The sequence below is a fragment of the Lissotriton helveticus genome, chromosome 1_1 (assembly GCF_964261635.1).
Source record: "Lissotriton helveticus chromosome 1_1, aLisHel1.1, whole genome shotgun sequence".
NCBI classification, from domain to species: domain Eukaryota; kingdom Metazoa; phylum Chordata; class Amphibia; order Caudata; family Salamandridae; genus Lissotriton; species Lissotriton helveticus.
In genome coordinates, this window is record NC_136057.1 from 1,729,010,295 (window position 1) to 1,729,022,479 (window position 12,185).

At 48.9% G+C, this 12,185-nt stretch overlaps 1 protein-coding gene across 5 annotated transcripts in view; it reads right to left on the reverse strand.

Moving 5' to 3' along the window:
* Positions 1 to 12,185, reverse strand: part of ITGA7 (integrin subunit alpha 7) — a 281,940-nt gene that overhangs the window by 123,584 nt on the left and 146,171 nt on the right. For 2 of the 5 annotated variants that reach the window (XM_078689173.1, XM_078689176.1), the window contains exons 4-5: positions 4,502 to 4,757; positions 1,775 to 1,894 (exon numbers count right to left, since the gene is read on the reverse strand). In XM_078689173.1, coding sequence (XP_078545299.1) covers positions 1,775 to 1,894; positions 4,502 to 4,757 — 376 coding nt within the window. Of the gene's footprint in view, positions 1 to 1,774; positions 1,895 to 2,839; positions 2,972 to 4,501; positions 4,758 to 12,185 lie in introns of all 5 variants that reach the window. The other 3 variants (XM_078689172.1, XM_078689174.1, XM_078689175.1) reach the window with 2 other exon arrangements.

The window sequence follows — 12,185 nt, forward strand, 5'->3', positions numbered from 1 at the left end:
TGCCCAAGACCGTGAGCCTCAAAATCACCAATACCTCCCTTTACTACTACTCATCCCTAAACCCTGATGTCACCCTTACCTACCTACGGTTCAAAATGAAGGTGTATGAGTCAACGGACCTGTATTGTGCACATCAGTGCAAAAAGTCTTACAGTCAATCTATGACAACATAGCCCTCTTGTAGCACAATTCGTGTAAGGATTCAGGGGGCATATTATCAAGAACCGGCGTTAAAATTATCGCCGCATTAGCGGGAGGAAACTGCTGCGAAAGCGGCGATAATGGGCTTGATAATATGCCCTTGTGAATTCCCATTGAAGTCCATGTTCACACCAGAACATGGGCTTCAATGGGAATTCACAAGGACATATTATCAAGCAGGGCCGGACTGGCCTTTGCGGGCACCGGGCAATCCCCCGGTGCGCCGCAAGGGTGGGGGGCGGTTTTGGACCCATGGGGGCCGTTTTTGTTACAGGGCCTTTTTAGCAGCATAGCTGCAAAATCGGCCCTGTAACAAAATCGGCCGAAAACCGGCCCCAGCAAAGAGCTCGGTCTCACCCCTCCCCCCCCTTCGGGGGGGCGGCTGAGCACTTTGCCAGGACCGGTTTTTGTTCTCAGTACGGCCCTGTTATCAAGCCCATTATCGCCGCTTTAGCGGCAGTTTCCTAATTTTAACTCCCGTCTTGATAATATGCCCCTCAGTTTCAACATATGGTAACAAATTACGCTAGTTCACTAACACAAAAATTCACAAGCCAGACAACGAAATGCACTCCTTTTGCACCACTGCACAGACAAAACCTGAAGATTCGACTCTACCATTCGCACCCAAAGCCTCACTTCAACCATTCACATTCCCAAGAGTCAGCAGCAGGCTGGGATTTTCAACAGGAGTGCCATGGCACAAACACAAAAGTCTGCCATCGTCAACTGGAAGACGTACAGCTTACCACGGCCAGTATACTAAGTGTTCGTAATTAACGGCACAACTGTCTGTCACACACCATCGACCAGACCAGGCAAAGATTGCTTCTAAAACAATGAGGTGCACGGAACAGCTTCGTATCCATGGGTGTTCGGCGTTGGTGGTCCATGTGGGTCGGATCTTGTCATATTTTCAGAGTAATATAAAGACTACGTAACGAATTATAAGGTAAATTAATATATTTGCTCGTAAGTTAGTCTTTTGGAAATCATCATGTCTTGCCTTCCGTCCTCATAAACCTGCAATAAGGTCAATAAATCTACGGCCGAACTAAACCAGCAGCCTTAGGGTGCCATCTAGTGGAGTTATTGAAAAAAGGCAGAAAATTGTTTTAAAGTGGAAGGATGGGCGCTTTGGGATGCAAATGTAAATGGTATCTTTAGAACTGAAAATCCTGGCAAAAATCCTAAGTGGACAGACATCACAAGGGATAGGTGCACTTGAGTAAATAGCGGAGAACACTATTTGCACACGGACGTGGCTAGGAAGTTTTGAGTTAAGATTGATTTGCTGCAGCCATTGTAAACAAATTAAATACAGCACCGTACACGCATTCGCTTACACACTCACACACGCGTTTTCAACCATTTGGAAAGCCCTGGATCCTCATCGACTGTCTGGCATTACCCTATCCCTTCAAAAGCGCAGCGACACAGGTGAACAGTGACCACAGAAACACAACACGAACTACTACGGGGGAACTGGGATACTACGGAGGCCGAGATGGGACACACAGGGGCAGACAAGTGTGGACGGCCGGCCGCCGCACACGCCTCGCCGGTTACAAACCTAAGTAGCTATTCTGTATCACATCTCCAGGAGCACCTCTCCCACTGTCGGGGGGCGCCAGACTCCTATACACCATCTGGTCGGGGTCTGAGCTATTAAAGTTTGTCACAAACAACAGTCCTGCGGATCCGAGAACGGGAAGGAACAGACAGAGAGAAAAAGCAGAGTTAGAAAAGATTGAAAAAAAGTGGCCTTGTGGCTGGAGGGAGAGGTCTGCAGGACGAGGAGGCGGTGAATAAATGAAGGGGTGCCCGAACTGTGCTTCAGTGTGCCCAAATGAAAGACTGTTGAACCCCCACCCCCATCCATGATCCAAAAGACAGAACAGGACCATTGTGACTTGTGCTTTCGAGACTCTGGTTCAGGACTATTGTTAGTTAATTAAAATCTCCAATCACGTCATCGGACTCTCTGCCTTTTAAAATGGTTTCAATTGTGCTGCTGATTTGAGATCACTGTCGAACTGTGCTGTGTTCATCTTTATCCAAAATGAGGGAAATCAAGGCGAAGGCACAGGGTCGCTTTTAGAAGCTGTTCTCTTGGCGGCACATACCTGCGCGGTGACCTGCCGCAATGGCTGGGAAAACAACAGTTTGTCGCCTGATAAATAGTGCCAGCGCAGGGTGAGACATGCGCCTTCAATAAAATGGGAAGTCTTTGTGAATTCGCCATGCCAGTTACGTCATCACTTGGTCAACACCCTGGGCCGGCGCTCTGGTTAATTCTAGCCAGGTTAAAAGCTTAAACGCAGAACGTTTCAAAAGAGTAAATTTGGAAAATGGAAGAGGGAAAATCTAGGGACTGGACACCGCTGTATGTTTGTATGAAACCATGGTCCTGAAAACACAAGTCACACCCACTTTGTCACTGTCTGCTGGGGCTCACGAATGAATGATATATCCCCGTTAAGCTAGTTTCAGGTCTCGTGGCTGGACAGGCCCCTTGCAGCCTTCTGTGCCACTCCAGGTGGCACCATCCAGCTAGCCCCTGGCTGCCCCTTCAAGGCACCGCCTCCTCCAGGCCCGCAGGTTCCCTGCCCCGCGCCACGCCGCCGTGTCACCCTACCCAAGTAGCTGTTCAAAGGGAGTGGGATGAGCCGGGAGTCGCGGGACTTCTCTCCCCCCACCTCGTACGGCCCATCGTCATAGTGGCCCAGCTCCAGGGAGGTCAGGTTGAACAGCTCCACGCGCAGCTCACCTAGAAACCAAACACTCATGTTAATAATGTGGCGAGGTGGGGAGCACTGGCTGCCGCTCTCCGGGGGCGGGGGTCGAAGGTGCACGACAGGTGCAGTGACTGTGGCTTATGATAACACCCTGTCACCCAGCGCGAGGCGAGGCTTTCCTTCACTGGAGCGACCGCCCCACCTGCAGGTAGAGTCGTGACTGGCATTCCTGGGTTTGGCCACCACGCTGCCATCCTTGATGGAGGTAAACTGGACACTGCTCCGGCGTGTGATGCAACGGTGACACATACACACTCCTCTTCACGTGAAGCTTATATACAGCGTATCCACAGCGGGGTGCTATATAGCGCCTGTCTGCGATTTCTGGCCGCTGGGTTCCCCGGAGGTGCACTCCAAGCCTCCCCTTCTTTCTGGTGCCAACCGTGCCATGTCAGGCCTGCTCACATCTTCTCCTCCATGTGGTTCTTCTACACACGGTCGCCTGCACACCAAAGCCACATCCGGTCTGTGTGCGTCTTTGCTTCCATGCGGCTCCATAGACGGCGACTCCAAGGGGCCTCATGTTCGTGGTGGACACGTCAGGCCCGTACACAACCTCAGGTCACTCCACAATTCCACTCCTCTCTGGTCTCGTTGGCCGTGGGTTTCCTTCTCTGTGGCACCACTGATACCTTGTCACGCTGAATGCTGGAGTACTTGCTTCATCGGTCCCTGGGTCCAGGGAGGGATGCTCTGTGCCTTCTCGCCCCGGGGTATCACGGGGGCCTCTGCGCCTCTTCTCCTCTCGCTGCCACTGAGGTCCCGTCTTACCGTGACCAGCCCTCGCTCTGTGATGTCACAGATTCTGTGATGTCACAGAGTCTCCATCTGCCGCCATCGAAGTGTGCGCATGCCTTGTCTGTGACGTCAGAGGCCGAGCTCAGCGCCTCTCTGCCTGTGCACGTGTGATCTGTGCATCTATACTTCTCTCGTTGGATCTGGCCGTGTCACCTCTTGCATTCTGTCTGCTGCTATGGAGGTCATATCCAAGGGTCAATGTGGTTCTGGAGGGGAGGGGTGGGGGACGGCCCACGCGCCCCCATGTCTCAATGGCAGCGACGGAGACTTACTGAAGCCTCTTCTGCTGCTGATCAGAGCCACATCGGATGCCCCTCCCCCCCCCATCCACTCTCCCACCAATAACGCGTTATCCTCCCTCCCATCACCCTTCTCTCTAGCCCTCCTGTATTTTGTTCTGGACCCCCTCTTTGCCTTCCTTCCCACTTTCCCCCACTGTATCTTCCCACCCTCTCGCTGTGCTCCATCATGTCACCTTGAGCCACCTCACCCCAGCCCCTCTGCCCATCCTTTTCGTCACCCTCTTGCCCTTTTCCATACCCACCTGTACAGCTTACTCCTGCTCTCTCGAATGCCCCCCCCACCTCGCCGCTTTCCATGCTACACACCAGCTTACCCTCTCTTCTCCTGCCCTTCAGCTAGAATCCAACTGACATCCATGTTCCTTCCATACCCCCCCCCCCCCCCATCTGGTCTCGACTCACCTTTCCAGTGGTAGGTGCCTGGTGCCCCCAGCATGATGTAGTGGTTGTCAGAGGTGAAGCCGACAGATGTCCCCTGCTGGCAGAAGCCAAATTGGTCGTGGCCTGTAGTGCGGCCTTCACAGAACTTCCACTCGCCGCCATCTTGCTCGTCGCTGATAGTCAAGTCCTCACTCAGGACGTAGCAGCGGCCAATCACATCCCGGGTCTCTGATGGCTGCGTGAGCCTCTGGCGAGCCTCGTAGAGGTGGGCACAGGCCTGGAGTACAGGAAGAGGGTGAACGAGGGCTCCACGTCACATACATCTAACACAGACAGCAAAGGGACACATTCGGACATAGACAGGAGGGAGCAAACTCCACCACCCAGAAATGGGGACACATTTAAAGCTCTCCACTACAGATGCACTTTGACACAGGTACACAAAGACATGCTTAGACATTGAAAGAGATGGAAAGAGACAGAGGGAGAGAGAGAGAGAGACACTCAACAGACCAAGCCATAGAAATATGCACCAACACTCCCAAAAGCATAAAGAGCCACCTGGACAAGAACACAAAAAGAAATGCTTAGACCCGGGGATATAGATAAACACACTCAAAACACATGCCAGCGGTACACATATTGTAGGAACCTAATCTTTTTGCCTTCTTTTTCTAATTTCTGTTTGTATTTTTTTTAACTAAGAATAGCTGAGATTTTTAGATAAAGTGCAGCTGGGTTAAGCAAAACAGTTCAGCATTTCACTGGGACTTCCCGAAAATGAAAAACGATTGTGCAATCAAAGTGCATTTTAGACATTTTGATAAGTCAGCTCTACTATGCGTTTACGTTATGTAAGCTGAAAAAAAGTTACATCTCAGATGTAAGCTGCAGGAAAAGTTTCTCCACACTTGCATCTGAAGAAAGCTGGAACATGGGCTCAAGCCAGCATATGTGGTTGTAAAGATCTAGATCATTGTTTAAAAAAAAAAAAATCAAAGACATTTTTGGAATTAAATTGGCAGATTTTTTACTTGTTGAATCAGTTATAAGGGTGCATTTAAACTGTTCTTAGTGTTTATCAATTTATTTATTTATTTTACTTAAGCAATTTGTAAAGCGCACAAATACCCTTGGGTGTCTCAACGCTGAAATCTGAATCAATCTGAAATGGAAAACGATTCACTTCCACTTCAAATAGAAACCAAGGCTTAGAATCTATCTGTTGTGCAAGTGACTGCAGCAAGGCGCAATTTCAAGGTGCAACATTCTTGTCTAACACCCATTTTTGCTAACGTTTGTTAAAAATAGACATATACTCAAAGTTTGCAGCCTGTAGATTAATATGTATAACCTTTGGATTCTGTGTATCTACATTTCTAACAAAGCTTTTGTAAGATTGCTTTTTGTAAAACTCAGCTGAAGAGCACAAACAGATAATTCCTTTCCCTTGGAACAACTCCCTGTGGCTCAGGCCTCTCTTCCTCCCTGAGCAGTGTGGCCAGTTGCTCACTCTTAAATGATTCTTCTCTAGCAAATGGTCTTTAAGGCTCAGGGGACAACTTCTTGGCAATGGGCTGCAGTAAAATTTGTCTAGAAAGGGTGAGATTAGTCTCTGATCTTTTGAAGGCAGGAGTGGGATGGTTAGGAAAAGTTTGAGCAGAACTAGACAGAAGAGGAGGGAAAGCTTAGAGCTGCCATCTTTGTGGATTGTAGCACAAAATACTCCGGGATAGATGTTACAATACGGGAACTTTTTAAGGCAGGGATTGGTCCACTCTGTAGTAAAACGTAATTTACAACAAGGGGTGGTGATGGACAGAGTCTCTGAATTAAGCAGAGTACTCTCACCCAGTCAAGAGATCAGGGCTAGATCCAACACCGTTTTTTAGCTCATTGCACCATCCCAGTTTCAGAACCTGGCTGTATGCAAATTAGTCTGTCCCTGGCCCAGTGCATCATGGGAACAGGGCAGACCAGACTACAAAAGCCAATTCTTACACTGGGAAGGAAACAAGCTTCCGGGGACCAGTTTCTGGCATTTCAGCCGTCTTCGGCCCGGCTTGCTTGAATCCTGATGGTGCAATGAGCAAGGGACTCACATCTGAGTATACCCTTCCACGCTTAGGGTGGACACAATTATTTACAACAAGGGGTGGTGATGGACAGAGTCTCTGAATTAAGCAGAGTACTCTCACCCAGTCAAGAGATCAGGGCTAGATCCAACACCGTTTTTTAGCTCATTGCACCATCCCAGTTTCAGAACCTGGCTGTATGCAAATTAGTCTGTCCCTGGCCCAGTGCATCATGGGAACAGGGCAGACCAGACTACAAAAGCCAAGTCCCTTGCTCACTGCACCATCAGGATTCAAGCAAGCCGGGCCGAAGACGGCTGTAATGCCAGAAACCGGTCCCCGGAAGCTTGTTTCCTTTCCAGTGAAGAATTGGCTTGATAGTTTGGTCTGCCCTGTTCCCATGATGCACTGGGCCAGGGACCAGGGACAGACTAATTTGCATATAGCCAGGTTCTGAACTGGGATGGTGCAGTGAGCTAAAAAACGGTGATGGATCAAGCCCTGATCTGTTGACTGGGTAGGAGTGTTCTGATTAACTCAGATACTCTGTCCATCACCACCCCCTTTTTGAAATTATTTTGGCCACCATAAGTGTGGAAGGGTATGCTCAGACATGAGTCCCTTGCTCACTGCACCATCAGGATTCAAGCAAGCCGGGCCGAAGACGGCTGTAATGCCAGAAACCGGTCCCCGGAAGCTTGTTTCCTTTCCAGTGAAGAATTGGCTTGGTAGTTTGGTCTGCCCTGTTCCCATGATGCACTGGGCCGGGGACAGACTAATTTGCATATAGCCAGGTTCTGAACTGGGATGGTGCAGTGAGCTAAAAAACGGTGATGGATCAAGCCCTGATCTGTTGACTGGGTAGGAGTGTTCTGATTAACTCAGATACTCTGTCCATCACCACCCCCTTTTTGAAATTATTTTGGCCACCATAAGTGTGGAAGGGTATGCTCAGACATGAGTCCCTTGCTCACTGCACCATCAGGATTCAAGCAAGCCGGGCCGAAGACGGCTGTAATGCCAGAAACCGGTCCCCGGAAGCTTGTTTCCTTTCCAGTGAAGAATTGGCTTGGTAGTTTGGTCTGCCCTGTTCCCATGATGCACTGGGCCAGGGACAGACTAATTTGCATATAGCCAGGTTCTGAACTGGGATGGTGCAGTGAGCTAAAAAACGGTGATGGATCAAGCCCTGATCTGTTGACTGGGTAGGAGTGTTCTGATTAACTCAGATACTCTGTCCATCACCACCCCCTTTTTGAAATTATTTTGGCCACCATAAGTGTGGAAGGGTATGCTCAGACATGAGTCCCTTGCTCACTGCACCATCAGGATTCAAGCAAGCCGGGCCGAAGACGGCTGTAATGCCAGAAACCGGTCCCCGGAAGCTTGTTTCCTTTCCAGTGAAGAATTGGCTTGGTAGTTTGGTCTGCCCTGTTCCCATGATGCACTGGGCCAGGGACAGACTAATTTGCATATAGCCAGGTTCTGAACTGGGATGGTGCAGTGAGCTAAAAAACGGTGATGGATCAAGCCCTGATCTGTTGACTGGGTAGGAGTGTTCTGATTAACTCAGATACTCTGTCCATCACCACCCCCTTTTTGAAATTATTTTGGCCACCATAAGTGTGGAAGGGTATGCTCAGACATGAGTCCCTTGCTCACTGCACCATCAGGATTCAAGCAAGCCGGGCCGAAGACGGCTGTAATGCCAGAAACCGGTCCCCGGAAGCTTGTTTTCTTTCCAGTGAAGAATTGGCTTGGTAGTTTGGTCTGCCCTGTTCCCATGATGCACTGGGCCGGGGACAGACTAATTTGCATAGAGCCAGGTTCTGAACTGGGATGGTGCAGTGAGCTAAAAAACGGTGATGGATCAAGCCCTGATCTGTTGACTGGGTAGGAGTGTTCTGATTAACTCAGATACTCTGTCCATCACCACCCCCTTTTTGAAATTATTTTGGCCACCATAAGTGTGGAAGGGTATGCTCAGACATGAGTCCCTTGCTCACTGCACCATCAGGATTCAAGCAAGCCGGGCCGAAGACGGCTGTAATGCCAGAAACCGGTCCCCGGAAGCTTGTTTCCTTTCCAGTGAAGAATTGGCTTGGTAGTTTGGTCTGCCCTGTTCCCATGATGCACTGGGCCAGGGACAGACTAATTTGCATATAGCCAGGTTCTGAACTGGGATGGTGCAGTGAGCTAAAAAACGGTGATGGATCAAGCCCTGATCTGTTGACTGGGTAGGAGTGTTCTGATTAACTCAGATACTCTGTCCATCACCACCCCCTTTTTGAAATTATTTTGGCCACCATAAGTGTGGAAGGGTATGCTCAGACATGAGTCCCTTGCTCACTGCACCATCAGGATTCAAGCAAGCCGGGCCGAAGACGGCTGTAATGCCAGAAACCGGTCCCCGGAAGCTTGTTTCCTTTCCAGTGAAGAATTGGCTTGGTAGTTTGGTCTGCCCTGTTCCCATGATGAACTGGGCCAGGGACAGACTAATTTGCATATAGCCAGGTTCTGAACTGGGATGGTGCAGTGAGCTAAAAAACGGTGATGGATCAAGCCCTGATCTGTTGACTGGGTAGGAGTGTTCTGATTAACTCAGATACTCTGTCCATCACCACCCCCTTTTTGAAATTATTTTGGCCACCATAAGTGTGGAAGGGTATGCTCAGACATGAGTCCCTTGCTCACTGCACCATCAGGATTCAAGCAAGCCGGGCCGAAGACGGCTGTAATGCCAGAAACCGGTCCCCGGAAGCTTGTTTCCTTTCCAGTGAAGAATTGGCTTGGTAGTTTGGTCTGCCCTGTTCCCATGATGCACTGGGCCAGGGACAGACTAATTTGCATATAGCCAGGTTCTGAACTGGGATGGTGCAGTGAGCTAAAAAACGGTGATGGATCAAGCCCTGATCTGTTGACTGGGTAGGAGTATTCTGATTAACTCAGATACTCTGTCCATCACCACCCCCTTTTTGAAATTATTTTGGTCACCATAAGTGTGGAAGGATATGCTCAGACATGAGTCCCTTGCTCACTGCACCATCAGGATTCAAGCAAGCCGGGCCGAAGACGGCTGTAATGCCAGAAACCGGTCCCCGGAAGCTTGTTTCCTTTCCAGTGAAGAATTGGCTTGGTAGTTTGGTCTGCCCTGTTCCCATGATGCACTGGGCCAGGGACAGACTAATTTGCATATAGCCAGGTTCTGAACTGGGATGGTGCAGTGAGCTAAAAAACGGTGATGGATCAAGCCCTGATCTGTTGACTGGGTAGGAGTGTTCTGATTAACTCAGATACTCTGTCCATCACCACCCCCTTTTTGAAATTATTTTGGCCACCATAAGTGTGGAAGGGTATGCTCAGACATGAGTCCCTTGCTCACTGCACCATCAGGATTCAAGCAAGCCGGGCCGAAGACGGCTGTAATGCCAGAAACCGGTCCCCGGAAGCTTGTTTCCTTTCCAGTGAAGAATTGGCTTGGTAGTTTGGTCTGCCCTGTTCCCATGATGCACTGGGCCAGGGACAGACTAATTTGCATATAGCCAGGTTCTGAACTGGGATGGTGCAGTGAGCTAAAAAACTGTGATGGATCAAGCCCTGATCTGTTGACTGGGTAGGAGTGTTCTGATTAACTCAGATACTCTGTCCATCACCACCCCCTTTTTGAAATTATTTTGGCCACCATAAGTGTGGAAGGGTATGCTCAGACATGAGTCCCTTGCTCACTGCACCATCAGGATTCAAGCAAGCCGGGCCGAAGACGGCTGTAATGCCAGAAACCGGTCCCCGGAAGCTTGTTTCCTTTCCAGTGAAGAATTGGCTTGGTAGTTTGGTCTGCCCTGTTCCCATGATGCACTGGGCCAGGGACAGACTAATTTGCATATAGCCAGGTTCTGAACTGGGATGGTGCAGTGAGCTAAAAAACGGTGATGGATCAAGCCCTGATCTGTTGACTGGGTAGGAGTGTTCTGATTAACTCAGATACTCTGTCCATCACCACCCCCTTTTTGAAATTATTTTGGCCACCATAAGTGTGGAAGGGTATGCTCAGACATGAGTCCCTTGCTCACTGCACCATCAGGATTCAAGCAAGCCGGGCCGAAGACGGCTGTAATGCCAGAAACCGGTCCCCGGAAGCTTGTTTCCTTTCCAGTGAAGAATTGGCTTGGTAGTTTGGTCTGCCCTGTTCCCATGATGCACTGGGCCAGGGACAGACTAATTTGCATATAGCCAGGTTCTGAACTGGGATGGTGCAGTGAGCTAAAAAACGGTGATGGTTCAAGCCCTGATCTGTTGACTGGGTAGGAGTGTTCTGATTAACTCAGATACTCTGTCCATCACCACCCCCTTTTTGAAATTATTTTGGCCACCATAAGTGTGGAAGGGTATGCTCAGACATGAGTCCCTTGCTCACTGCACCATCAGGATTCAAGCAAGCCGGGCCGAAGACGGCTGTAATGCCAGAAACCGGTCCCCGGAAGCTTGTTTCCTTTCCAGTGAAGAATTGGCTTGGTAGTTTGGTCTGCCCTGTTCCCATGATGCACTGGGCCAGGGACAGACTAATTTGCATATAGCCAGGTTCTGAACTGGGATGGTGCAGTGAGCTAAAAAACGGTGATGGATCAAGCCCTGATCTGTTGACTGGGTAGGAGTGTTCTTATTAACTCAGATACTCTGTCCATCACCACCCCCTTTTTGAAATTGTAGTAAAACGTAGGCATGGAGCATGCGTCAGATTCACTTACTTAGGGATTGTTGCCATCATCCATGCATGGGTATGTTAACCCTTTAAAAGCTAGTGCTGAGCATTACAGAAGATTCATGTTAGAAGATCCTCACCTGGTAAGAATTGTGAAGACACAGCCTCCAGCTTTACCTTGAATCTCGTACTTAGACCATAGGCTAAGTAAGACATTGTCTTATCGATCAAAAGGTATAAAGAGCTCCAGGTCCTGAGTGTAGAGCCTGCTTTCTGTTGGAGGGTGTGGAAGGTCCTGGAGAGACAGGAAGCTGTGCCTGCTTGGAGGAAAACCAGAAGACCAGCAGCAGCTGGTCACTTCCTCCTGATAGTCCATGTGAACGTTCTCAGTGTCTAAAGAGTACAGAAATCCCTGCATACTGAGGGAGTGAAACTGCTGCAAAGAAAACCCCCAAACCAGTTGCAACTGGATATTTCACAGTGGAATTCAAGGTATGGGAGGGTCCCTGCAGCTGTAAACTGTGGACCAGCGTCTGAAAAGTAAGTCCTGAAGATCTGGAAAAGCCTTTTTTCATCTGCTACCTTTTAAACAAAAGTTTGTGCTGTGCAGTGCAAAAGTAAAATCACCTATGAAACTATTGTTCTTTAAACCAATTCTCTGGGGGAAAGGAAATGCATAGCCGTATTCACTTCACTACCAAAATACAATGCACTGTTTGCTAAATGTTATCAGGTCTCCGCCAAATGAAATTGTGAGTTATAATTTATTTACAATTTTTAAATCTATTCTGAAAGTGTTTTAAATATTTTATGTATTTGTACTTTTGGTTTTAAAGCTTGATTCCAGTAATTTAATTTAATGTAATATTATAGATCCCTGTTAGGGTCTTAATCAATAAAAAGGTTTGACTTGACTTGAATGAGCTCCCGC